The sequence below is a fragment of the Fusarium coffeatum genome, assembly GCF_003316985.1.
Source record: "Fusarium coffeatum strain FIESC_28 chromosome Unknown BRIP53273_contig_271, whole genome shotgun sequence".
NCBI classification, from domain to species: domain Eukaryota; kingdom Fungi; phylum Ascomycota; class Sordariomycetes; order Hypocreales; family Nectriaceae; genus Fusarium; species Fusarium coffeatum.
This window is the reverse complement of record NW_022158062.1, coordinates 1-26,351: the sequence shown is the minus strand read 5'-3', so window position 1 is coordinate 26,351 and position 26,351 is coordinate 1. Positions and strand designations below refer to the sequence as shown.

Genomic DNA, 26,351 nt, shown 5'->3' with positions numbered 1-26,351 from the left:
GATTCTGAATCCCTACCTACCTACGCGAGAGGATCTTGAACTATGATGGATGGCCAAAAAGATACAGCAGCCAAGAAGACAGAGGATGCCAAAGCTAAAACCCGACAGCGCCGCGCTCATACACGAAGTCGAGCTGGCTGTTCAGAATGTCGCAGCCGCAGAATAAGATGTGGCGAACAACGGCCCAAATGGTGAGTCAACCTGCCATCTCCGTCGTAGCGAAAAGCCACAAAACCCTAATTATGTGTCAGTGAAAACTGCATCAAGGGCAACAGAGCATGTGAATACCCGCCAGTCAAAATTCCTCTTAGGGAGAGAAGAGCGCTAGAGAGAGCGGCAGGTGAAGCTCTGCCGTGGCAGGATGCGACACCGTGGGAATGTGCACCTTCTAAGAGTGCCAAGAGGCCCGAGTTACCTAGCGCACAGGCTTTGGTAAATCAGATGTTGATTTCAGGGTCAGCGACGAATTTCAAGAGTGCTGTTTCTATTGACATGCCGCTGAGATCGCAGGAGCTGTTTCATTACTGTGAGTTGGATCTGGGAGTGAGCTTATAGGCTGTATACTAATATGCATCTTTAGTCTATGAGACAGGCCCGACACTTGGCGTGTCGCCAAAAGATCATACGAAAGATTGGTAGGTTTACATAATACTATGGAATCAACCTTCTAACAGTGTATAGTCTGGCTTATATCATCACAGACCCTGAAGCACTTCGAAGCGCAGTACTCATGGCTGGTACTCACTTTGCCTTCAACGTGGGCAGTCTACAGGACTTTGAACTTACCTTTCTTCATCACAAGATTGAGACTGTGCGGAGGGTGAGAGATTGGGTTTCTCGGCAAGATCCAAAGCTGGTTGCTGAAATCACCAAACAAATCGTTACTTTGGCGTACACTGAGGTTTGCTCTGATATCTATTTAGTGCCCAGAATAAGGCTAATGGTTTCAGACTTGCCGTGGTGATATAATGCTAGCAGAAACACACTTGAGCGGTTTATACGCCCTTTTGAAAAGTTTAGGAGCTCTACCCAGCGACGAACGTAAGACTCTCGACCAAGAGCTGGACGACCGATATTTTCTTCTGTCAGTAGCTCCCTACTGCTTGTATTTTTGATTCTAGGCTAACACGATAAGAACATCTACCTTCGTGGAGGGCATGAAAAGCGTTTTTGGAGCCGTTGCCCGCACAGAAGGTCTCGGCAACCACACAGTAACCCGCGATTCAACAGACGTCCTCTATCAACTTCACAAATACTACACGAACAAAGGAAAGATCGGGCATCATCTCAAGCTCAAGGCGATTCGTCTTTTCCCGGCATTTTTCAACCCACCTCACAGCGGAGCTCAGCTGCTCGATATCGACTACAGACCTGTCATCAGATGTCTTCGAGATACGACCGAGAATCTAGGTGGAGATCCACACAACGATCCTTTTTGCGAACGAAAGAATTATTTTTGGCTGCAAGGCCCTTCTTCGAAACTTTACGATAGCGTTATCATGGCTCATCTGAACTCGATTTACTACGGAGGCGACAACGATGGGTCCGAGGCTAGTACGCCCGAGACTTCGAAATATTTGGTTTCATGGTGTGCATTAACAATCGCGGCGCAACTGTACATGCAAGAAATTGCTGTTGTCTGGGGTCCCCTTAGGCTGGAAATAATTCTATACTCGCTGCGCATCTTGCAGAGGGAGATAACTATTGCCATGCGGAATTCGGAGCTTGTAGAGTTTATATATTGGCAGTCTTTTATTGGGTTGATTGGTGTTCATGCTTACGAGAAGCATGGCGGTCTGGACTCGGAGCCGAGTTTCAAGGCCTTCTTTCACAGGATGATAAGGGAGCAGAGTAAGGCTTTGAGGCTGTATACTTGGGATGATGCGAGATGGGTTTTGGCGAATGTTTTGTGGCCTCGTTCGGATAGTAAGGATTGGTTGAGGAGAGAGATTTGGGATACGGCTATGAGTGATGGGGTTAGCAGTTGAGTAGACATATCTCAAGAAGTTCAGTGATAGTAAAACCAAAACATTGGAAAACCATGAAAATTAAAGTCGTGAGCAGAGCCTCGAACTCAGAAGCAATTTGCGACGCGTTTTCCAATACATGAGCATAGTATGAAATTCTGGGGTCTCGCCTTCGTCCATGAACAGGCGCCTTGGGTATGAGGCAATCAGCCACCTGCTCATTCCAATATCCTGAATCGGCCTGGCACCCATCTTCAACATTCCCTTTTTGTATTTTTGTCCTGTCTTGCTGTCAGCTGCATAAGAATATTGAGGCGATGCTCGAAATGCGATTCTGCGCCCGACTTCTGATAGGTGTTTCAACCCACCGCCAGCTTGGCGGCTGGCTCAGCCCCAATGCATCACAGCCCGGTAAGATTAACGTTGCACAGGCAATTCGTCTGGCAATAAATTTACCACACTCCATCATTGACTCGTCTGTTTTCACTGATACCACCTTTGTCTTATTCACCGTATTTCAGCAGCAACCATGGAACTGCCCGATAGACAACAGTGTCGAATCTTTGTGGTAGCTCCTGTGAAGGGAGACTACAAGACTGCCGAGCTGCTATTGCATGAGAAATACTATGAACACGCACTCAACTCCTCAGGAGCAACATGTCTTGTCGGCAGGATTGGTTCACATTACATCGTCTTGGCCGGCAATAGCGAGGACATACTCGACATCGCAGCGTTTACCAACGACACGGTCAACGATATACTGAAACAGTTCCCCTCAATCAAAGCCGGCTTCTTGATAGGAGTCGACGGAATAGCGCCAGCGGCCGGGATTGCCAGGACAGGCGATGTCGTTGTCGGAACACCGCAAGGTATTGAACCAGGAGTGGTCCAATTTGATGGTTCCCAAACAGCACAGCTTAATCGCCTTTCTGTCACCCACCAAATGGCAAGGCCACCCACCGCAGTCCTTTCTGTTGTCGAAGATCTAAAGTCCTGGCTGGGCCGTCTGGAATGCCAAGAGCAATTTTTCAAAAAGTCAATGACCGTCTACAATGCTGAAACCGAGCAACAGAACTTGAGTTGGAGTAACTCCGTCAAAATCTTACATGGCAAGGTTGCATCTTGTAACCACGAATCCCCGAAAGATGAAACACTACATAGAACTGGCTATAATAGCAAGGTTCTTTGTTTCGAAAGAGCGGCGGCCAAGTTGAACTTTCAACTACCAATCTTGACTGTCTGTGGCGTGACGAAGAAACCAACTTCATCCGAAGACACACCAAAGCAAAGAGCGGGAACAGCTGCTGTAACATACGCACTATTGGTGGCCAGCAAAATAGATCCCTCCCAGCTTGAGAAAGAGCACACTTTCACCGATATATTCTCCTATGAGCCGTTTGGACTTGAACGACCAGGCTTTCGTCTTATGCAACTCCACCAAGGAACTCAGCCTTCAATCCAGTGTAGCCTGTTTCAAGCTTATCTCGACGAAGAGGCAAGTATCATGCCGTATGAGGCACTTTCATACGTTTGGGGAAGTCAGAATACGCCTTGCGAGATTACCGTGGATGGGAAAACGCTGTGCATCACGATCAGTCTGTATGACGCTCTGTGTCACTTGAGGCAGCCGCATGAGGATCGGATACTCTGGGTCGATGCTTTATGTATCGACCAGAGCAACATCAAAGAGCGCAGCCACCAAGTTAATCATATGGGCGAAATCTATCGGAAGTGTGAAAATGTCATCATCTGGCTTGGCTACCTTAGCGGCAATGCGGCTGATCTAAAGACGGTGGTTGATAGGTTTTCAATGAAATTGCCCTCTGAAGCCTTCCGAAAATGGCCTCGGGGTGATCAACGATGGCGAGATCAATGGCAGCAAATAAAAGAGAGCCTGGGCATAACCGACAACAAAAGACTTCTCAATGGTTTGAAAATTTTCATGGAGAATCCTTGGTTCACAAGAGTCTGGGTGCTTCAGGAAGTTGCTAATGCCAAGAGAGCTATCGTTGAGTGCAATCTAGGGAAGATTTCTGCGAAGCTGTTCGCCCTGTTGCCCCATATAATTGATTCACCCGTCAGTGAGCAATGTCAAGCTGTCCTGGACATTATGCCCAGTCCCTTGAAAACAACAACGTGGTGGAGTCAAGACCGAAACCTTTGCACGTTGCTGTGTAAGTTCAAAGGAAGTAAGGCTTCAGATCCTCGCGATAAGGTTTATGCGTTACTTGGAATGGCGTCCGACATGGAATTGAGCAGCATCGAGCCCGACTACGCTAAAGAAGAGCATGTGGTTGTGCAAGAGTTATGTGTGTATATCTACGGAAGCCAGAAGCCAGCCAACACTTTTTCAACTACTTCGATACGGGAATTACAATCTCAGCTTTCCACAATATCAGCCCGACTACTCACCGACAAGCTTGAACAGCACGTTACAACAGATTGCCTTCTGAGATTCCTCAGCCGCCAGGGCATGGTGAAAGCCATTCATAATGATGTGTTCCATCAACTACTTGATCACGGAAGTTTCCCCACAAACGCCTACCTGGACAAGTGTGAAGGTCCCATTCCCTTCAACCTCGACGTTGCCAAACGAACCTTGTCGGCCTTCCCTGATGTATTTGATGTCTTCGAGCAAAGACACCATATCTCACCGGGCCTGACGAGGAATATTCTGTCATGGATGGCCCAGGCCCGTCACCATGGTCTACGACCCTTTCTAGAACGTGCGAGGGGAGCAGTAGATCCCGGGTCGGAGCTTGTTATGAATGTGATGGCTTATGGGCCGACCGATCGCATTTCACTTCTAAGATCGGTCTTCGAGGCATTTCGAGAGCCCATGCAACTAGATGAGAATGTCTTCCTTCTTGCCATTGGGGAGGACAAGACAACTCTCAAGCTCATTCTTCAAAACTGCCAACAACCAATTGTGATCCCTAAGAAGGTTCTCGCTAAGGCTGCCTCGACTGACGTCGAAACTCTGCAGATCATTCTTGAGACTCCCAGAAACGCCGTCCACCTAGAAGAAGAAACGTTCGCCGCCGCAGCTTCACAGAGTCTCGCGACAGTTCGGTTTCTTCTCGATCACTGTGATAGGCCAGTATTAATCAGCAGGCAGTTCCTCCGTGACGCCATCAGGATTGGTACGGATATTCTTGAGCGGGTTCTTAAGATGTCCTCTGAGAGTTCCACAATGATAGATGGAAGCCTTCTTGCCTTGGCGGCCAAACAGGGGCCAAAGACACTCAGGATCCTTCTTGATCATTGTCATGATCCCGGTCACAGAGTTAGCGAAGCTATACATAGCGCTGTGAAATATGACTCTCGCACTCTGAAGACACTTCTAGAGCTGTGCCCCTGCAAAGTTGAGTTAGACGAGGCCCTCTTTGTCTGCGCCGTGTCAAAGGGTCCGAAGGCACTTCGTCTTCTTTTCCAACACTGTATCCTGCCTGTTAATTTAACGGACAGGATGCTAGATATTGCCATTGCGAGCGGCATAGCTATACTAGAAGAAATCTTTGAAGACTGGGCGTCCGATATCGAGACCTCGCCCGCTATCATAAAGAAAGCCACCATGACTGGCACGCAAGCTCTAGAACACCTTATCAACAATGCGGAAAGTAAGCTTCAAATCACTTATGACATCCTGGAGCATTCAAAAGTATCAGGACCGTCTCACCAAATGCTTCTAGGGGTTCGAGCATCAGAAAGAAATATCACTGAAGACGAGGCAATTCGAGCAATTCAAAGCGGTCCCGAAGGCTTCCTGGAATTACTTAATCGACAAGGGACTAACTTTAGACTCAACGAGAGGATATGTGAGATTGCTATACAGCACGACTATGCACTTTATTATTTACCAAGGAAACGGCCGAGTGAATGGCTCATCTTTCGACCGAAATCGGGTTCTTATCAATTGGTCAACTCTGAAGAGGATGATAGTCCTATGAGGGCTATCAGGGAAAGAAGATTGTTCACAACCTGGGAAGACTCATTGTTGGAAAGCAGAAATGTCCAGGAACTATTTCCTTTCGAGCTTTGAGGAGCAGGTCTTTAAAAGTATAGAGACAAAACAACATAATGACAATCACATATTATGAAACTAAGTGCTAGTAAAAGTCCGTCTCAAGCTATATCGTAAGTCATCCAACGCTAGTATGACAATGAATACCATAAAAGCTTATCTTCCTCCAAAGTTAGTAGTTAACCGGCTCACCAGCACAATCATCCATAGAACAACGTCCGGGAACATCGGTGGTCATAAATAATAAATAGATATACGAGATCGAATTCACTTCGAGTTGATCAAAGGCTAGATATTCATTTGCCTTCTGTCCCCGACACGAAGACTGTGAGAACAGTAGCATATCTCGAATGTTTCGTTAATCGGTGTCTTGAATGAACGGGAAGTCACTTACGTTGTCCCAGCCACGACTAACTCGATTGTCTTGACACGAGTTAATCCCGAGAGGACGAGAAGATAAACCACTGTCGATATCATAACAATCAAGAGCCGCATCGGGAGGTCGTTAACGAGATTGCAGATAGCTATCGGAAGCAATAACAACATCGTGACCAGGCATATAAGAAACGCCTTTGCTGTGCGCTTGATGAATTGGCCAGAGTATATATGTACGTTGGGATCTGACGAGGCATCGCGGCCGAAGTCTACTGAACCGTCGGGACAGGAAGAAAGGACCATGCGATAACATCAATGACGTTTATCTAGGATAGCCTGGTCTGTAACCCTGGCTGGGGTAATATTAGATACCGTAGTTACTGGGGACGAGAAGACATACTCTTGTTAATCTGGGCTTCCGTAGAGCGTGCACAAGGGGCTGACACAGGAAGGATACGAGCCGCGACCTTTCGTCTTCGAAAAGGGCATAGATTGCGAGAGCCCATGACGGCTTGTCACCTTTCTGTGATCGCGATGAGGTATTTTGAATATGCAGGTCGAACCAACAGCGTCGCAACATGTTATGGTGGCCTATCGCCTATTTGTGATTGTGATGAGGCATTTTAAATATGCAGGTCGAACCAACAGTATCGCAACACGCTGGGATGCCAGAATGCTCAGTATAGAGGCGAGGTACTATATAAGTACGTGCTTGAATCCCACCAAGTTTTCTTCATTTTTATGTCAATTTCCATTCACAATCCAAATTTCCAACGACGAAGAGTAAGTGGTCAGAGTCTGGTCGGGAGTGTTAATCTGACTGGTGCTAGAAATCATGCCGCACGTAAGTGCCTACGCAACGGTATGCATCCTAGTTACTCTTTATTAATTGTCGGATATTAATCTAGAATCTATTATTAGACACCGGCCTTCACGGTTGGGGACAGTGTGTATTACCTCCGAAGTGACGGTTCTCGCGAAGGACCCTTCATGGTCGCAACCGCGCCGGTGGACGGAACATGCAAACTGTGCTACAACGACGGAAGACCCGCCCAAAACAATGCAATGATCAGCGTTGACAAACTGCAAGCAATCTAGCCAGGCAATGATGTGAGAGAGGAGAATTGCTGAAAGGCGCATCGGGCTGTTTGTGGATGACATGCAGCTTTCGGGCAGCAGTGCAGTAATTTGTTTGGGAAGTATGCAGAAGGCGACAAGGCATTGTGATTTGGACGGGCCGGGCCATATATTAAATGTGCTTATTATCCCTCTCATTAGTCTCGGGAACAGAAGCAGAACAATTACAATTCCCATCTTTTGTCATGACAGATCAACCAACCCATCACGCGATATTAGTGGGTATCAACGCCTACCCAGACATACCATTGAAAGGCTGTGTTCGTGATGTTCTGGAGATCAAGACATTACTCCAACGTCACACCGTCCCAATCGACATCAAGCTGTTCACAGCCACACAAACCGAAACTGGAGTTGAGGAAGACCCCGCGCATTGGCCAACATACAACAATGTGACCGCGGCCTTTAGAGAGGTCACTGCAGCCGCAAAGGCGGGCGATTGTGTCTACATCCATTTCTCAGGCCATGGTACCAGAATAGAACCAGTCAGTGGTTTCTCCAATAAGGCAACTGGCGATCTAGCCTTGGCTCTTCTCCATGGACAGGATGCGAGTAAAGTCCGGCTGCTTGGTGGACATAGATTCGCCATGGTGCTTAATGCTATGGTGAGAAAGGGTTTGGTCGTTACTCTTGTTCTTGATTGCTGCTTTGCTGCTAGTATTTATCGCTTAGAACGAACGAACGTGCGATTCCTGCCACATGACTCGGAGACCTTTATCATTGAGGATGATGAACCCATTGAAACGACAGAGGATGCCCCGTCTGGTTATAGAGATGTGTCCATGCAACCTAGTTGGCTGATCGATCCCAATGGGTATGCCGTTCTCGCAGCTTGTGGTCCTCACGAAGAAGCGACAGAGATCGTCCAGGCTGGTGTCGAACACGGAGCACTATCATTCTTCCTGTCGCGCAGCTTGAGAGACTTTGGTATGAACAAGCGACACCGAGACATCTTCTACCGCCTATCTCCCAGCTTCAAAGCGAACGCACTGGAACAAACCCCAGCCCTATACGGAAACAAGAACCAGGAATTCTTTGGACCGCATACCCTCGCGACTACAAGACCTGTCATTCCGGCCTTCAGAAGTGGACAGAGTCTTGTTCTACAAGCTGGTCAAGCGCATGGACTTAGAGAGGGCGATGACTTTATCCTCTATCCTTCTGGCGTGGTCGATCATAATGATGCCTTGCATGATAACACAGTCACAGCTTGGCTCAGCACCCTTGGACCTCTCACATCTTCGTTGCAACTCATGGATGGAACACCGTTGAAGGAGACGAACTGCGTTGCTGAGCCCCAGACCAAACATTGCTTTCACGAATTTGCGATATCACTAAGCGACAAGATTGCTGAAACTGATGAGTGGCTTGCAGCATTTCGGAGATACTCCCTTGCTGCATATCGGGCATCTGACAATCGCTCTTGTTTATTATCTGTGGAAGTTGTCGGCAACGAGTACAAGATATATAAGGCTGGTAGGGAACTCGACAATCTCCCGATCCTACAACGAAGCACTGCAAGTCCAGCAGATATTGCTGCTCTCTTGGAGCACATAGTGCGCTACGAATTCGCCAAGACCCTCGCGAACAATTTGATATCACCCTCCTTCCGATCTTCCTTTGACATAAACATAACAACTCGATCCCGCGAACAATTCGTTCCAAATACGACTGTCCAGGTCATACAAGACGTTACCAACAAATACATGTTCGAACTCGTCCTCCAAAACAATTCCGCCAGAGAACTGTACCTACATGTCTTCAGTCTCGGGCCTTTCTGGCAAGTCGACAACATATTCTACGGTTCTGCGGTGATTCCTCCGTTGGATGAGGGTCAGGGCTTTACAGGGCGGTTCAGTAAGAAGATGAGAACGGAGGTCCCCAAAGAGATGAGGGCTAGGGGAATGAGTGAGTGCAAGGATACACTCAAGGTTATTGTTACTAGCCACCCGACGTCTTTTGACGTGTTGGAGTTGCCCAAGATTGGAGGGTTGCCAAAGAAGCCGAGTACCAGTGGGAGGTATAGGTCTGGTGGTGACGGGGCGGAGGAGTGGGTTGCTTTCAACTTTCCGCTAAGAACTTCATTGCCTGTCGAGTAGAGAGGGTCTTCGGGGTTTCAGAAGGCATGCTTCATCTAGACTTCCATATGATCATATACCAAAATGTACAAAAGGAACCCAGTACAGCGGCCCAAAGTCTTCATTCTCATCGTCGTCGCAAAACACAATGTCTCTTCCACCATCTCGCTCAATTTCCTGCAACTTCAACCTCCTCTTCCTACTTCGAATAAGGCTTGCATCTCTCCAACCATTATTCAGCTTCTTCGACCATTCTTCCTTCATGTAGCGAGCTGCCGCATGCAATCCGCGAGCGACAGCATCATCCGAAATCCCATCGTCCCTGAGTCTTTCGTACAGTACCTTCGCCGTCTGGACACATGATTCATCGTTCACCTCCCACAATGTCCCTATAACATGACGAAATCCTGCTAGTTGGCACGCGCTGATCAGGTGTATGCTCTCATCAGAGAACCTCTACGCCCCGTCCCACAAGCAGAAAGATACGCAAGAAATGGCGGATTTTCGTGCAGTTTTGTGTCGAAGAGCGAAGTAACTGTAAGCGGGTCGCTGTCCCAGTCATTGAGTAACAGCTTACTGCTCAACGGGTTCTGATTATCGCTTTGCCCGTGGCCTGCGAAGTGGAAGATAGTGCAATCGCGTAAATGAGGGATGATGTCCTGCTTCTGCTGGCCGGACTGGAGAGGGTTGAGTGACATTGATCTGCAGATATCGCTAACCAGCGATATCTCTCTAGGGGCAAAGGGTAGATCTGCGCGATACCCCTTCGTGGACTCCATCGCGACAAGAAGAGCATATTGGGATTCGCGTACAGCGGCTTCATGACGGCGACCTTGGATGATTGACTTGATCGAGGAGTTGTAGGAGGATACAGTCCTGTCTAGGACCGTCTCGCGAGTTCCAGGGTAGTAGTCTCCAGCTGCATGAATCGCAAATCTGCTGAGACTACCAGTCGGTATCCACCAGACATGAGGCCAAAAGCCATCTCCCGGTACACTTGCATATCCCAGAAAGTCCAACACAGGCTCAGTAATAGCCTCCCAAAGCCAACCAAGTACCTTTGGCGACCCAAGAGCGTCAGCCAGCTTCTTGCTCAAACCACCCCAGTTCGACTCTGAAGGAGCGTCCCATCCATTGCGGGATACGACGACATCCCACAGGTCGAAATTGCTATCTGAAACCGAGTCGAACTTTTGAAATGGGGTTGAAGGCTCAATTTGTTGCATCTTGTACGCGCCTTCGATGTCTGGCAGCGTGAGCTTCGGTAGCGGTACCAGTCGAAAGCGGTCTGGCCCGATGATGATTGCGTCGCAGCGGAAACGACTCACATTGATTACAACTATAGGGCCTTTTGCTGCGGCGGCTTTCATGTCGGTTTCGGAGGGCGGCAGTAGGTAATCTTCAAAGCCAGGTTCTTTGCGAATCTTGGAGAGTAATTTGTCTAGATTATCGTCAGCTTCTTTTTGTCGTTGTGATTCGCCTTGCCAAGTCTCGTCGGGATCGATTAGGGCGTCAGTATACTGCAAGGGATCGTCGAGTGCACCCCGAAGCTGATTCAACTCCTCTGCGTACTGTGGATGCTGAGACTGCAAGCTCCCACGGTCAGTTCTCATCTCGTCCATAGACTGAGAAAGTACGCCTCTTCCCTCTTCGAGAATTGTCAGCGCAACTCCCGGGTCCTTCCCAGCATTCAGGGCCACCGCGGCGGCTTCAGAGGCCAATCCAGAGACTTGGCCAAGCATGTGCAGCTTGTCCGAGTGTTGATGAGATCGGAATATGAGTTTTGGGAATAGGGCGATTGCACTGGTCGATACCTCGTAAGCCAGATCCCAGTCTGGTACGTCTGCGCAGTAGGACAAGACATCATCCGCGGCCCGAATTCTTTGAAGTGTTGGTGATTGTTCCGCGTGAACAGCGGCGACATGGCATATGATACAATCTCGAAGCTCATCTTGATCCTTCGTCTTGATAGAGTGATACTTGTGACCCAGATGTGTTCCCAGGTTCTTCAATCGACCAGCAAGAGCTGGATGGTCCTTCGGGGTAAGGTCCACGGCTTGGCGACTGACTGTTATGGCTTCTTCGAGATACCCTTTGAGTGCAGGATCAGACCCAATCCCGCCTCTCCAGTGATAATGTCCTAGACTTATACCTAACCTGTCCAGTAATGAAGCACGAGCCTGGTCGTTGTTGGCAACGGCGTTGAGAGCTTGACGTGTGCAGTCAATAGCCTCGTCAAGATCCCATTTGACACCCTTCCCATAGTATCTGTCCATGAGTAGGTTCCCCAGGTCCCCAAAGAATAAAGGTAGGGCGGGGTCATCCTCTTGGAGTGCGTCGATGGAATCTCGGGCAATCAAGATGGCCTTGTTGAGATCAGTCATGGACTTTTTTCTGGCATATCGATCATGAAGTTGAGAAGAAAGGTTATGTATGATCCTGCCCCTGTTGGGATGCTCCTCTGGCACAACATCGACAGCTAGTTGTAAAATCCGAATGCCTTCGTCGAGATAAGCGATTGAGCCGGTAGTGGAGTGCTTCCTATTGAGCTGTTCCGCGAGTCGAAACAAGTATAATGCTCGGTCTTGTGAATTCTCTGGAATGTCGGCAATGACTTGCCTTACTTCTTGAATAGTTTGGTCTACTCTGTCCATTTTTGCCGTGTTCTCAGTGAACAGTGCAAGCGATCCTGCGCAGTTGGTTGTCGATGTGAGAACCCAGGTAGGCTGAGAGCCATGTTCCGTGGTGGGGTCCGAGATATGATTTGCACTGCTACCTGAGTCTGACCAGGATTAGAACCCTTCTCTTACAACTCCTGCGATTACCAGTACGTTCACTCTGTGCCATCAGAAGAATTGGTTGCTGAGATCCTAGGAGATGAAATAATTGAGATAGTTTAGCCGGGTTCAGTTTGACATTTACGCTATCTTATTTCAATACTTAAGTCTTGGAGGATCATTCTTCTTTTACCCAATCGCTCCCATACACCTTCATTGTAAGCACTGCAAGAAACAACGCTTTTGACGGGCGCATGATTAATTCAATTAAAGGAATTCCGTACGTTGTTGTTGGTATCTAAAGACAACTTGACGGATACCTACGCAATGATGGCCGAGTTTACAGAAGACGAGCCTTCACAAAATGCGCCAAACGTGGAGCAGACCGACCCATCGCTTGATCACGACAACATGGCTACGAGCTGCCTGCGCGTAATGTCCGAGTACTTGAAGCCTAACATCTGCGGCTTATCGTCCCCCGGAATCGATAGATCGACTATCCCAAAGGACAAAATCAGCAGTTGCATATCGAAAACGCTTGTTTATGCTTGCACCAACTGGGTTGCACATCTCCAGACGAGCGATACTGCAGAATCTCTTCTAGTGACTCATTTCCTAGAACGTAACATTCTACATTGGCTAGAGGTCCTAAGTCTGATTGGAAGGGCGAGTGAGAGTATATTGATGATCGAGACTTTGACAACTATGGCGGAAGCAAGTTTGAACCCTCGAAAGACCTAATGGAAACTAACCATCTGTAGGAGTCGAAGGCTGAATACCAGCAGTTGTATCTCGAGAACGTGCTAGAACTGCTCTACCGCAATATGTCAATCATCGACTCGAACCCGCTTCAGATTTACTCATCCGTTCTCATATTCGCACCATCGAGTAACTTCGTCGCCGATGCTTTCATGTGGGCGGTCCCAAATTGGATCACCCTTCGCCCAGAAAGAGTCCCAAAAGATGAAAGCCAGCAGATTTTTGAAGGTCACCAAGGTCCAGTAAACGCCGCAGTCTTCTCCCCCGATGCCTCTCTGATCGCTTCGACTTCCGATGATTGCAGTGTGAAGATCTGGCGCGTTATCGATGGGAAGTGCTTGCATACCTTGACTGGTCATAGTGATGCTGTCTTCTCCGCCGTATTCTTTACAGATGGAGGAACTGTCGTTTCCGCTTCTTTGGATAAGACGATCAAATTCTGGTCTGCCAAGACCGGCAAATGCACACGGACATTGAGAGGCCACAATAGCGCTGTACACGAAGTCGCTATTTCGCCTAACTCGACACTTCTCACTTTCTGCTCGTGGATTGAGCTAGAGCTAGAAGCTGGCTCCGGGAAGATATGGATCTGGTCGGTCACTGAGCGAAAGTACTTGCACGAATGGCAAGGGAGCTGGGGAGGAGTTAACTCGGTCGCCTTCTCTTCTGATTCAACTTTGTTAACCTCTGGAACTGAGGATGGTGTTGTTCGCGTATGGAGAGTCGAGAATGGCGAGTGTATTCATACTCTCAAAGGGCACGAAGAGCCAGTCCAATCAGTTGTCTTCGCGCCTGACCTCTCATACCTGGCATCGAGCTCTACCGACGGAACAGTTCGTGTATGGGATTATGAAAACGAGGAATGCTTGCACGAATTCGACTGCCAGGCCTGGGATACCAAAATCTCGATCTCTTCCGACTCAAAGTTCATTTCGTCTGCATCTTCGATGAATCACATCCAGGTATGGAATGTCAAGGAAGCGTCTTGTGAGTACGAGCTAGTTGGACATGACAGCGACGTCAACTCAATCACCTTCTCGCCCGACTCGAAACTGCTCGTGTCCACCTCCAACGACTTTACAATTCGCATCTGGTCTTTAAGCAGTCAATCGGCAAATCTTTCCGCTAATTCCGTATCCGACAACAAGCCTAGTAGATTACAAGCCGTCGTACTATCTCCAGATCAGTCCATACTAGCATCATCCGGTCTCGCAGGGTCAATCAAACTGTGGAACTTCCAGAAAGGAGGCATGACACGAGCGCTGAGGCTTGCAGGTTATGACCTGCTTCACGCGGACGAATTCGAGTTCTCACCCGATGGAAACTTCCTACTAGTCCTTGGCTACTCATCCGGCAGCGTTGCCTGGATTTGGTCTGTTCACGATGGGCGATGCGTCCATGACTTTACCGAACAAGAGTGGACTGCTAGTACTGCAGTTTTCTCGAGAGACTCAAAGACTATCATCATAGGATGTGGTGACTATGTAGTCCGCCGGTGGAGTATAAACAACGGTTGCATGGATGAATTGTCAGGTCATGAGTCAGCTTTATGTGTGGTGGCAGTCTCCCCTGTCGGTGACTTGCTTGCATCAGGGGACTATGATGGTATTGTCCGGCTCTGGAACACTTCCACTTCCGACGGGATAAGTCTACATGAGTTAAAAGGACCTGGCGGACCAATTTCCGAAGCAGTGTTCTCTCCTAACGGACAACTGTTGGCGGTCTCGCATGAAGGCAACACTATCCGTATCTGGGATACTGTTGTCGGAACCTGTCTCAAATCACTAGCTTCTACTGACGAGATAGGCTCTGTCGCATTATCTCGCGACAACCTTCTCGCTTCGACAGGTACGAAGAATAACGACGTCCATCTATGGTCTATCGAGGACGGCACGTGCTTGCAATCGCGCAGCTTTCCTCGTGTTGGGAGTTGTGAGATCGAGTTTGATCTCAGTGGCTCACAAATCATCTTCGACGCCGGTCAATTGTCGATTCAAGCTCCGGATGGCGAAGACTCTGTTCCCCAACTGGTCGACTCTGGGTTTGCATTGAGCAAGGGTAGTAGATGGGTGACCTGGCGCGGGGAAAAGGTCCTATGGTTACCCAGCTCTGTTCATCCAACCTGCTGGCTGATCAGAGGATCTACGGTCGCAATTGGTTGCAATTCAGGAAGGGTGGTAGTCTTGAAGTTTGATGATATGCGACTACAGGACAGATACCCGACATCTTCAGGTGCGAGACTGAAAGCTTTTGTTTAACCTAAGGCTTAGAACCACAAAGTAAAGTGGCCTAAAAGCTAACCTAAGGTTGTCAAATCATTTCGTCTTTTAGGTAAGCTCTTGAAGACCAAACCGCGGTGGAGGTCCTGGGACGATCTGCGTCACTATCAAGCATGGCTGGGAAGTGGAGTCCTCTTCTGGCTATGTGTCGTCGTTTCGCATGCTGGCGTGTTGTCACCTTCGGTCATGAATGACACACTTGCATTTCACAACCTCCATTGAGGCTGAGACCTTTCCTTCTCAGTGCTAATTGCTAGTATAAGAGTGAGCAAGTTTTGTACTAGTGTTCCTTGTCTCCTTTGTGCTTCCTCTCCCTTTGTCGGCTCATGAACAGGTTCTACAGGTAAACAGGACATGTTCTTGAGAGCTATTGTTGCTGTTCAGACATACTTGTTCACTTCTTGGCCGCTTATACCGACCAACTTCTCATCCAATGCCAAACTTGGACTTGCATGTAGCTTTGACATAACGTAAGACCCGGTATTCCCGGACGGACCCTTCCTTCGATTGCGAACACAAGCTTCTTAGCGCTTACGACTGCCGTTTTGGACCCCATTGTTTATCTACAGGCGGATGAATGCCGCCGTTGAAGCAAATCACTTGTACGGACAACTGGTACGCTTGATCCAATTAGAGTTCTATGTAGAGCACGAGTGCGATATCGGATGTGTTGTCCGGGATTAATTGCTTGGGAGAATGTAGGTTACGCCCGCAACTACCGGGGTGTCGGCAGATTTACGCGCGGTGGATGTAAGCATAGCCATAGACGGCTTTATATCTGGCCGTTGCTAATTGGTATAAGTGGCAGGATAAATTGACGATCTTATGAAAGATTCCTAGTTTCATTAGAAACGAGTCATTTAGTATGAGTCTATCATCTGTTGCAGTAACTTTTGCCTGTATCCAATATTCCTAATTATTTGTTAGGATCCTAACTCTTACCACACTACCGGACTCCAGACAACCCGTGTGGTCAACTACAACTCAGGCGGTAACAAGGGCTGACGTTGGGGAGCATTATTGATCACTAAAGCTTTAGCGATTGCAATAGGCCTAATAAATAAATAACAAATTGAATCATTCTAACTCGGTACGGGTATCCATCATCAAGGCATAAGCCACTATTATCTCAAACAAGCCATCCCATGCATCCTTCGGTCTAGATCTTCCTGTGAAATCGCAATCATATATCCGTCTCTTCCATAGTTTACATCAGCGCTACTGACAACGAATTAGTTTTCATCCCTTTGATTGACTAGTGATTATGGTTGCATTGTACTGACCTGCTCGGGCTTCCCATGACTTGTATGGGTCAGCGGGCTTCTTTGTAGGGTCTACAGACCCAGACAACTTCCTCTGGATCTTTTCCTTGAGGGATGGTTTATGTGTAACCTCGAGACCTGAACTTGTTAGACCATTGATCAAAAAGATGGGAAGTTTAAAGCGTACCAGGCTTTGTACTTGTTGAAGGCTTGGTTGTGTCAACGAGTGTTGTCTCAGAGACGTTGGCAGTCTTGTATGTAGCTGATAGTGAAGACATGTTGAAGGTTTGTGTGTGATAGAGCTGAAGTACTAAAACAGTAGTGTATTCAATTGAGTGTTGAATGTCTTGATGATTGTATATCGAATTGATACTCCAAAACATCGGGGGCATCCAGATATACTTATACTGCAACCCATCTCGGCTTGACTTTTGTTGCTTGATCAGCCGCAACCCATAATTGAGTCACAGCGGAACGGTGTGTACGCCTTTCAAGCCATCAATTACTTTCTTGTCAGCCCTGCAGCCAAACGTTTCCGTCTCCGAGTGACACATTCCGCGAAGCGTCACACTAACAATGGTTCGGCGTGCTCAATTTAGACAAACCCCTGTAAGCCGAGCTGAACTATGTGGGGGAGTCATCAAGCCGAGCTCCATAATGGTGAAGCCGAGAGAGTTTATCCAAGCCGATAGTGCATAATCTCAAGCCGAAGCCGCTAAATTCCAAGCCGACACCACCAACATCCAAACCGACACCGTGAATTTTCCAAGCCGACATCCACTTCCAAGCCGAAACCGAGAGATTTATCATCATCGGATTCATCAGCAACACAGCACATCATGGCAGATGCCCCTCTTCTGCGACGCTTAAATGGTAGACCCCAGGCTTGTGATCCATGTCGAGCGCGGAAAGTAGCCTGCGATCACGGTCAGCCCACTTGTTCTCGGTGTGCAAAGCGGAGAGAGTCGTGCATCTACACTATCTCGGAGCCAAGAGTCAAGAAGCAGCGGCTTCGGTCTCCTCCAAGCCGAGCTACATCCAGCGTTCCTGCTACGACTTCGGTTTCCAATCCAGCTTCGGTCCCAAGTACAGCTTCGATCCCTAATACAATCACTACTACAAGTACAAGTGTGGGCCCAAGTGAAGAGTCAACCTCAACTCCTTCACCTTCGTTGGGACCTGGCTATCTCGGCTTCACCAGTCACAATGCAGTCTTTGAAGAAACAAGAAACAGTCTCTCGCTCATCCATGGCCCTTCTCTCGAAATCGAGCCGAGCCCAAGAAGGCAGCCGAGGGCGAGGACTTGTATGATTGAGATGCCGTCTCATCTCCGCGAGATGTGTCTCTTTGTTCTTCGTCACCTTCCTGGTGCTCGCGACGATGTCATGCCTAACAAGCTTCACTGTCGCGTCGACGACTGGATGTTTATAACAATTGAGGATATCTTGAATACTCTCCAACAAGATTGGGGTGAGGTTCTGGAAACCAGAGATGATGCGCAGCTTGAAGAGATGGCTTTGTGCATTAGTAATAATACCTCGAGGCCGATTCGTGACGAGCATTCGAGTGCAAAGGCATGGACTGATCAGTTCACTGGAAATAACATTCGCTGGGAATCAATCGGTCTGATCTGGACATATTGGAATGGCGCTCCTGGAATGGAAGCTGCTGCTGTGAACAAGTGTTTAGGCTATTGCGTTGAGCTTGTTCGCCATTTTACTACTGCAAACGATATCCTTCTTTATCTTTGCTACCGCAGAACAACTATCGAGTCGTTGGTAACAGGCGACGCTGGTAAGTTTCTCCTGCTTCCGTCTTCGTCACCACTAACACCTTCAGGTTTGGCATGCTGGAGCTACGCCGCCGAAACAGTCGCCCTCCTAACCTTCCTCGGTCATCATGTCAACATCGACGACCCAAACTACATTCCCTCCCTTTGCTCTGAGCACAAGCGCCGCATAACAGACCGCGTCTACGCCCTTGATAAAGTCCTCGTGTCCTTCACAGGCCGACCACCGCTTCTTAGCCACCAGTACTTCTCAGGCCCTCTGGCGATGGACATTGATGACAAGGATCTCATGGAAGGTGAAGCCGCTATCAAGCGCGCCATGTCGAGGTTGGACTCGAATGGGTATCGGCCAGATGGGGAGTTACTTGGTGCGGCACATATCAAAGCACGTATGCAGATTGCGCTTATCAAGGGCGAGCTTCTTGAGATGGCGTTGGTGAGTAACGTGAAGGCTACGTTCGAGAGGGTAGCGTAAGTGTTCCATGTCCATTCTCCAAAGGGTTCTCGCTAATGGTGAAAGTGAACTCAAGGCGCGCAGCGAAACAACATATGCGCGGTTTCCTCCGCATCTAATCTATCGAGCAGATGAAATGGACGATCCGAACTGCGACGTGGGTGAGGTTTACGTGAGGATCCTCGTCCGTTTGGAACATTTGCAGAATTTGTTCTTCGCAGAAAGGTTGTCTCTTCGTTTGGGTCACATTGATGAGAATCGATTGCTGGTGATCAGTTTTGAGATGGTCAGCCTGACTCTTCTGTTTTGGACACATCAAGATCGCTTCTCTGGAGTCAGACGAGACTTTGAATGGCTGGTAAGTCTAACAACCCACATCATCTTGTTACATCCGTCTAACAAACACAGTTGATGGCCTTTGCCGCTCCAGGAGGAGGTATCCTGTGTCTCGAACTACTTCGTCCAACATTCCGCGGCACGCATCCCGACTGTCCGAAACTAAGCCGCTCAGCAATAATACAGAAGCTCAGTCTCCTCATCGGCTTCCTCGACTGGGTCCGACCACCCGCTCCCAACGCCGATCTCTGTGCGGACTGCAAAGCTGTTATACAAGGCGTGCTCGATCACAACCTCAACGCTCCCATCGCAGGCGGTGGAGCCCTCGACACGCTTGACTGGGACATTCCGACGCAGTTGGACTTTAACTTTGATCTTCTTGATACATTTGATTGGTTGAGACCTGAGGTGCTAAACATGGCTGGTTGAGGTGAGGAAGCTCTGAATAGCTCTGTTGGTTTGGCTGGGTTGTTCGATATGGATCCAGTGGCTCGTGTCGAGACCAACGGTTTGGAGGTTCGGGGCCCAGGACGAAAGCATTTGCTGCTGTTGTTGCATCGACGTAGCAGGTTCCGGGGGCACTATGAAGAGGACGGGTTTTTCGGTCTTGAAGTCTTCGAAGCCCTTCTCATCCGGCACATTCAGGTTATCTTTCCACATACGATACCATCGACAAACACCCTTATATCCATCCTTCGATCCGAACGCTTTAAGGTGCGCTTCTTGGAGATCCTCGGTGTACCACGGTGCAATGGCAACTCTGCGATCCTCACGTACGAGCTCATGCATCTTCCCAAGAGGATGAAACCACGTCTCCCACTCTTTGCGGTCACGACAGAACACGAGACTCATAGCAGCTTCAGATCTCTGTTCAAGACAATGCTGAGAGTCGAGTTCGGCTAGGAATGGAATGTATCCGAGCATTTCGTAACCCAGCACTTGCTTGGTCATCTGGTTGATCATGTCGACATCAAAAGGCGTTCCAAGCGGCGGTGGTCCAACGGCGAGAAATATGAGCGATTCGAAGCGTAAAGGGTAGTAAGCTACCATTCGCGATAGAAGTGTCGCGCCAAAGTCGTGTCCTACTCCGACAACAGTATTCAGCTTGAGATGGTCCAGAAGCTCAATGGCTTCATCGCTCATTGGCTTTAGACGGTACTGCTCTATATCATCAGGCTTGCTACTCTCACCATACCCAAGCAAATCTGGCACTATGACGCCAAATCCTTCTGCTGAGAAATGCCGTATTTGATGGACCCAGTCGTTGAGAGTGGATGGGAAGCCGTGGAGGAAGAGGAGTGACTTGGTTTGGGTGGTGGGTTTGATGGAGATGAAGGAGTATGTGTTGCCGCTGCGGGCGATGAATGATTCGCGGGGAGGTAAATCCGATGGCATTTTGATGGACTTGGATCGTTATCTTAGGGTGGTAATCATGGCGTCGCAAGATGAGAGCTTCAGTCGGAGATTTATACTCTTAGGCGGAAAGTTATCGGGGACTTTATGAGGGGATCTACACTTCGGTAAGATCCGTTGAAGAGCCTCATTCACGAAAACCTCCTCGTCATCAAGACACCAAAACTACATTCACTACAACGGAAATGCTCTCTAACTCTTTCGATTATTTCTTCTCAATCGCGCCTCGCTCTCAAGCACGCGTTGATTAGGCTCAACTCCATAGCCTCAAAAATCGCGGATGCTCAGGCTGATCAGCCACCCTAGGCAAGGACATGGCGCCCATGTTGAAGTGTTAAACAACGGTGACAGCTGAGATCAGGAGGCTTTGAATCGATGGTTAGGGAGAGTAATAAGTGCAAAGCAGGGAGTGACGGTATATTGTGGCTCAGACATATGAGCTCAGCTTGGTTGCTGGTGAGCATTGCGCGTCTGGAAGGATAAGCAGCCACTGGAAACAATATTATACATTTTCTCCTGAGCCAATCACCACTACCACAATCCGACACTCAAATATAAGCCATAGCTGAGCTTGGCTGCCAATTCAGTCACTTTATACGCAACAATTGACAAGGTCATCTTGACCCTCAATGTCTGATGTCTTAGCAACAGAGGAAAATCGCCTAGCGTCATTCCATCCTGTTGGTGTTGCTGAATCTAGTGTGGTTTCACTCAAGGGGGAAGGTGGCGGGAGCTGTCGTCAGCTGGGTCTCAAAAAGAAATATCGCGCGTTGTGACGTCGCGATATGTCACTGGGGATTGTGTGTCGTTGTTCATAACGGCGAGTCAAGGTGTCTGTATCCATCACGATGCATGATGGGGAGATCTAGTGGTATGAACAGACTCTTGGCTGTTCAAATGTTGAGCCAGTATTCCTGTCCATCATTATTCTCATCTGCGTACTTTCTGTGTTCTGTCTGTCTATCATAATATTGAATCTTGCCCATCAACACTACCCTGAAGCTATGGACACTTTCTGGCGACTCTCTTGGCGGCAGGCCGCCGCACCAATCATGTATCCGCAACGTCGATAAGATAAGATATGATAAAGCTCGAAAACTTGGACTTGGCCATGGACTTGACCATGGACGTGGGGGCCGCCATGACAGACGGGCTGGGATCTAGCTCCAACGCGTGGTGTGGTCAGAGTTAATCTTGACACGTTAATTCTCGGCCAGGGGATTGGACGCCATAGCCAATCTAACCTCGCATCAGGCAAGGATTCAGAAAAGCTTAGCTTCCTTCAACAGTTCGAGCCCCCTTTCCTTTCTTGTTTACGAAAAACAAAGAGAAAAAAAGGCCGCACCCGAATTTTAGTTTAATTTCCTGGGCCGACGCCATCAACGGCACAGCAGATGCAAAAAAACAAGGACTTGTGATTTATGCGGAGAGCTCTTTTGAGCGTTAGCCAAGATTGAGGGGAAGAAATAAATCCGGATATTCATCACCATCCATCCATGGACAGAAAGGACTTCGGTGAATGGTTCGATTCATGGGATGTTGTTTCTAGCTGGTTATCTAGCTAAGCTAATTTAGCAATCTCAGAACAAGAATGCGTCCGCGGCGGAATGGTTACGATTAATGTTAAGCTACACTATCTAATTAAGCGCCCCTTTAAACAACGACGGTTGAGCGTTGCGCTTTCCCACGTGCGACATTTGACTCAAATCAAATCTCTGTTACTATTTATTTTTATTGTAGAGAAACACGTAATCTCGTCAAGTGCATTTTTTGTAACGAAGCATTCTAGAATAATTACGACCCCTATTGAGGGTGTAAAGTCGTATCCAACGGACCGAGATACCTGAGGGTTGACGAAAAATTACGCGTACTTTGGCGAGACGTGACAGGACCGGAAGACCGCCGGGTAGGTCCAAGGTACCTTCCCTCGGTATCCAATACTCTGACCATGCAGCGGGCAAGAGGTGGTCTTTCCTTGATTCGCACTCGCTGCCCGCGGGTGAAAGATGGACACTAACTTAAAACCCCAGGCCTGAAATTCAGGGTCTTGTGGGACTAGAGTCGCAACGCCCCCCCCCCAAACTCCCCTGCTGCGCCTAGTCTCCACAGGGGTTCTTTTCCATTTCGGGAGCATTTTGGCCCCTCTCCGTATCTTGTAGGGGGGTCAAGGGGCGCCAGGCTGTGGTTTTCCGACGGAAGGGATTTTCGTATCGTACCAACAGAGGCGACTATGCCTGAGAAGGGATCCGTATCCGAATTACGCGTTAAACGAGGACTGGTGCAGTAGACTCTTACGGGTACTGTACGTTTTGGAAGTGGTACGCGTAAGGTAACAAACAGGACAAACAGAGGACAGATCTGATTCTGACGGGACACAACACATATACAGTCAGCGCTATAGGTCAATTAATATGGGTTTGTGTCAATCTCAAACGGCTGCCAATTGAGTTGAAGTTGCAGCCAAACGATGCACGTAACGGTTACACAGTCAGGAACAGTACTGTACAGAGAGTCATGGGTTGCATTAAGCTCGTTTTCTAGAACTCTGTTTAGGTTTTTTGTCGACGACTGTCACCTTACCTTTCACCTGGCTAAAATGTCTGGCTAGGGGAAGAAGGTCCAGACCTTGGCTCTTCTTGTTTCAAGCCAACCAACTCCACTAAAGAGGCGACTCCCTCCGCAGGACCTTAGGGATTACACTAGGACCAGTTTTAATATGTGGGTTTGTAGAGAAATGCTTGGCCACAAACCAGGATCTTGGACGATGCTCATCTCTTTTTTTGCCTTTCCTCTCTCCTGCCTCCTCTGCCTCCTTTCCTTTTGCCTACCGTCCTTGGATGATGAGCATGTCGCACATGCATCTTCGGACAGGTCTACAGGGATTAATCACCCTACTCTACGGCGTCAAATGCTCCTCTACTGTAGACAAATCCTTTGAGGGGCCTTGGCCCGTTCGTAGCCCCGGTTCAAAGCTAAGCTTAGCTAGAGCTAAACTAATCGTTTGACGTGCCCCGGGTTGAAGGGACAAGGACCCTACCTGCTTAGTTTGTGCTGGCTCTGTTGAGATTGGATTGGACTGTCATGGATCACAAAACGGTACGAGTGCTGCGCCCACTATTGGTCGTACAGGAACGAGAGAACGAATTAGTTGACGAATGGTTTAATCTGGGGGCGTAGCTTGAGTAAGAGGAGATGATAATTATGGATATCCTCTTTGGGACTGACAGACAGGTAGGTAGCTGTGCCCCTGATTAGCTTGAGTACTTATCTCTTGTGCTGCCTCGGCTGTTTGCTCTGTTGCTGTTCTTGTTTCTTGTTTGCTCTTCATATTTGCGCTCTTTTCGCTGCTGTCTGTGATTCACATCTTCCCTCGTCATTCTTTCTGTGCAATCACGACCTATTACGCACTACTTCCAGCACCTATCGACCTTCCTTTCCAGCATACCTACAGCACCTACACATACACCGAAAAGATCCCGACATCACAATGAGTCGCGATAAGGTCTTGACCGCAGCAGCGGTCGAGCGAATGATCGCCGACGACCAGACTATTGTCATCTACGAAGATTCGATTCTCAAGCTCGATGGTTGGATGGACAGACATCCTGGTGGACGATTGGCGGTTCTGCACATGGTTGGCCGCGATGCAACAGACGAAATGAAAGCGTAAGTTTTAGACACCCGAGAAGATGATAAAATGGAACGAGTGTCGTTGTGGTTGAGTTTGAGGTTATACACATCCATGGCACTACACCAAAAAGAGGAAAACACCAAGATGCTGCATTTACAACACCCCATTGGCCTGTCAGACGAGACAGCTTATGCAATGCATGCGCGGGGTCAAAGCACCACGAAACTACCCTCCATTACATCCAAATGAGATCAGATCAGATTATTAATATTCGTATTTGATATAGTTACCACTCCGAATCGACACTACGAACAATGAAGGCCTATCGGATCGGCCGGAAGCAGGGTCCTTGGACGAACCGCACACCACCAATTAGAGGCGGTGTCTTTCGCAAGGACGCCCCCGAGGAGATCGAAGTCGCGGATTCCTCTGCTTCAGACACAGAAGAGAGTCTCAGCAGTAGCAGCATCCTCGACGATGCTGCCAGCTCTGCATCTTCAGCGACCGATGAAGTTGTGGTCGAAGATGCGACCAAGACCGAGGGCTTGAGACATCGCTCTGCTACCATCAAGAGCGAGAACAACGGAAAGAGAGCCGCCATTCTGCGAGTTGCAAACGCTGGCGTCGCGCGTGAAATTCAGAGTGATTTGGAAACATATCCCTGCCCAGCGGATGTTAAGATCCAGACCGATATTCGACACAAGTACCAGCTTCTCCACGACAGAATTCGTGACGAGGGCTTGTACCAATGTCCTTACATCGACTACGGCAAGGAGATGGCTCGATACACTACCTTATTCACCCTCTTTGGTGTCTTGTTCTATAACCAGTGGTACATCACCTCTGCTGTGTTCTTGGGTCTGTTCTGGCATCAAATCATGTTTACGGCGCACGATGCCGGTCATCTTGCGATTACCTCCAACTTCGTTTTCGATACTCTTGTCGGCATGTTCATTGCCGATTTCTGCTGTGGTCTTTCAATCGGCTGGTGGAAGAGCAGTCACAATGTTCACCACCTTGTGACAAACGCACCTGAGCACGACCCCGATATCCAGAACGTCCCTCTCTTCGCCACCTGCCCATCCTTCTTCAAGTCCCTCAGCTCAACCTACTACAACGGCTTCGTCTTTTACTGGGATGCCGCCGCGGACTTCCTCGTTCCCTACCAGAAGTACACCTACTACCCTGTTATGGGCATCGCTCGCTTCAACCTCTACCTCCTCTCCTGGCTTCACGTCCTCTCCTCAAAGTCCTCCCAGCTTGGAAAGTCGCGCGCTTGGTGGATTCGACCTACCGAGATCTCCTTCATGGCGTGCTACTGGTTCCTCTTCGGCTACTGCCTCCTCTGGCGCGGACTCCCTGACTGGACCACCCGTGTTATCTTCGTCCTGGTCTCCCACATCATCACCATGCCTCTGCACGTCCAGATCACCCTTTCCCACTGGGGCATGTCGACTGTTGATCTCGGCGAGGAGGAATCTTTTGCGCAGCGTCAGCTTCGAACAACTATGGATGTGGACTGCCCTGCCTGGTTGGACTTCATCCACGGAGGTCTTCAATTCCAGGCCGTTCACCATCTTTTCCCTCGTGTGCCTCGACACAACCTTCGCAAGGTGCAGTTCATGCTCCGCGAATTCTGCGCCGACACGGGTATTCCTTACTCTATCCTCAACTTCACCGACGGAAACCGAAAGGTTCTGGGCCGTCTGCAGGATGTGAGCGATCAGCTTGATGTCATGATCAAGTGCCAGCAGCACATGGCGAGAACGGGAGAGAGCGGTTTGCACTAAAATTAATTACATATTCAAATTTTGTTTCTTTGCGGTTCTTAGACTAGATTAGCATATCACCAGAGCGAGTGCGATTTCCTTATTTGAAAGACAAAACAAAAGCAATGGAATTTTTGTCTACTCTACTTGACTTTCCCCCTCGCCGTGACAGTACCATCCATCATATTCGAGCATGTAGAGAACATCGACTGACGACTGCTTATGTTGTTAGCTGCTGTCGAAGCATCGGTCATGTGATTCAAGACTTACATTGTTACCGGTTGATTCTGCCAGTAGTCAT

The 26,351-nt window shown here is 48.6% G+C and overlaps 9 protein-coding genes across 9 annotated transcripts; 6 read left to right on the top strand and 3 right to left on the bottom strand.

Annotated features, from left to right (window-relative positions):
* Positions 1–45: 45 nt before the first annotated feature.
* Positions 46–1,988, top strand: FIESC28_09837 (uncharacterized protein; the record flags this gene model as incomplete). Its single annotated transcript, XM_031163972.1, has 6 exons — positions 46–191; positions 252–526; positions 581–635; positions 682–901; positions 951–1,084; positions 1,136–1,988. 6 exons carry the CDS (start codon positions 46–48, stop codon positions 1,986–1,988), a joined length of 1,683 nt encoding a protein of 560 aa, XP_031011957.1.
* Positions 1,989–2,496: 508 nt separating this feature from the next.
* On the top strand, positions 2,497–6,009 carry FIESC28_09836 (uncharacterized protein; the record flags this gene model as incomplete). The annotated part of the gene is made up of 1 exon (XM_031163971.1): positions 2,497–6,009. One exon carries the CDS (start codon positions 2,497–2,499, stop codon positions 6,007–6,009), a length of 3,513 nt encoding a protein of 1,170 aa, XP_031011956.1.
* Positions 6,010–7,688: 1,679 nt separating this feature from the next.
* FIESC28_09835 (uncharacterized protein) lies at positions 7,689–9,602 on the top strand (the record flags this gene model as incomplete). Its single annotated transcript, XM_031163970.1, has 1 exon — positions 7,689–9,602. One exon carries the CDS (start codon positions 7,689–7,691, stop codon positions 9,600–9,602), a length of 1,914 nt encoding a protein of 637 aa, XP_031011955.1.
* A 407-nt stretch (positions 9,603–10,009) lies between these two features.
* Positions 10,010–12,235, bottom strand: FIESC28_09834 (uncharacterized protein; the record flags this gene model as incomplete). Its single annotated transcript, XM_031163969.1, has 1 exon — positions 10,010–12,235. The coding sequence occupies one exon, from the start codon at positions 12,233–12,235 to the stop codon at positions 10,010–10,012; it is 2,226 nt and encodes a 741-aa protein (XP_031011954.1).
* A 453-nt stretch (positions 12,236–12,688) lies between these two features.
* On the top strand, positions 12,689–15,375 carry FIESC28_09833 (uncharacterized protein; the record flags this gene model as incomplete). Its single annotated transcript, XM_031163968.1, has 2 exons — positions 12,689–12,961; positions 13,120–15,375. 2 exons carry the CDS (start codon positions 12,689–12,691, stop codon positions 15,373–15,375), a joined length of 2,529 nt encoding a protein of 842 aa, XP_031011953.1.
* A 1,228-nt stretch (positions 15,376–16,603) lies between these two features.
* Positions 16,604–16,936, bottom strand: FIESC28_09832 (uncharacterized protein; the record flags this gene model as incomplete). The annotated part of the gene is made up of 3 exons (XM_031163967.1): positions 16,604–16,617; positions 16,680–16,796; positions 16,846–16,936. The coding sequence occupies 3 exons, from the start codon at positions 16,934–16,936 to the stop codon at positions 16,604–16,606; spliced, it is 222 nt and encodes a 73-aa protein (XP_031011952.1).
* A 1,059-nt stretch (positions 16,937–17,995) lies between these two features.
* FIESC28_09831 (uncharacterized protein) lies at positions 17,996–19,605 on the top strand (the record flags this gene model as incomplete). The annotated part of the gene is made up of 5 exons (XM_031163966.1): positions 17,996–18,452; positions 18,498–18,918; positions 18,968–19,259; positions 19,310–19,553; positions 19,595–19,605. The coding sequence occupies 5 exons, from the start codon at positions 17,996–17,998 to the stop codon at positions 19,603–19,605; spliced, it is 1,425 nt and encodes a 474-aa protein (XP_031011951.1).
* A 43-nt stretch (positions 19,606–19,648) lies between these two features.
* Positions 19,649–20,632, bottom strand: FIESC28_09830 (uncharacterized protein; the record flags this gene model as incomplete). The annotated part of the gene is made up of 1 exon (XM_031163965.1): positions 19,649–20,632. The coding sequence occupies one exon, from the start codon at positions 20,630–20,632 to the stop codon at positions 19,649–19,651; it is 984 nt and encodes a 327-aa protein (XP_031011950.1).
* Positions 20,633–24,137: 3,505 nt separating this feature from the next.
* FIESC28_09829 (uncharacterized protein) lies at positions 24,138–26,071 on the top strand (the record flags this gene model as incomplete). The annotated part of the gene is made up of 2 exons (XM_031163964.1): positions 24,138–24,316; positions 24,568–26,071. 2 exons carry the CDS (start codon positions 24,138–24,140, stop codon positions 26,069–26,071), a joined length of 1,683 nt encoding a protein of 560 aa, XP_031011949.1.
* Positions 26,072–26,351: the final 280 nt, after the last annotated feature.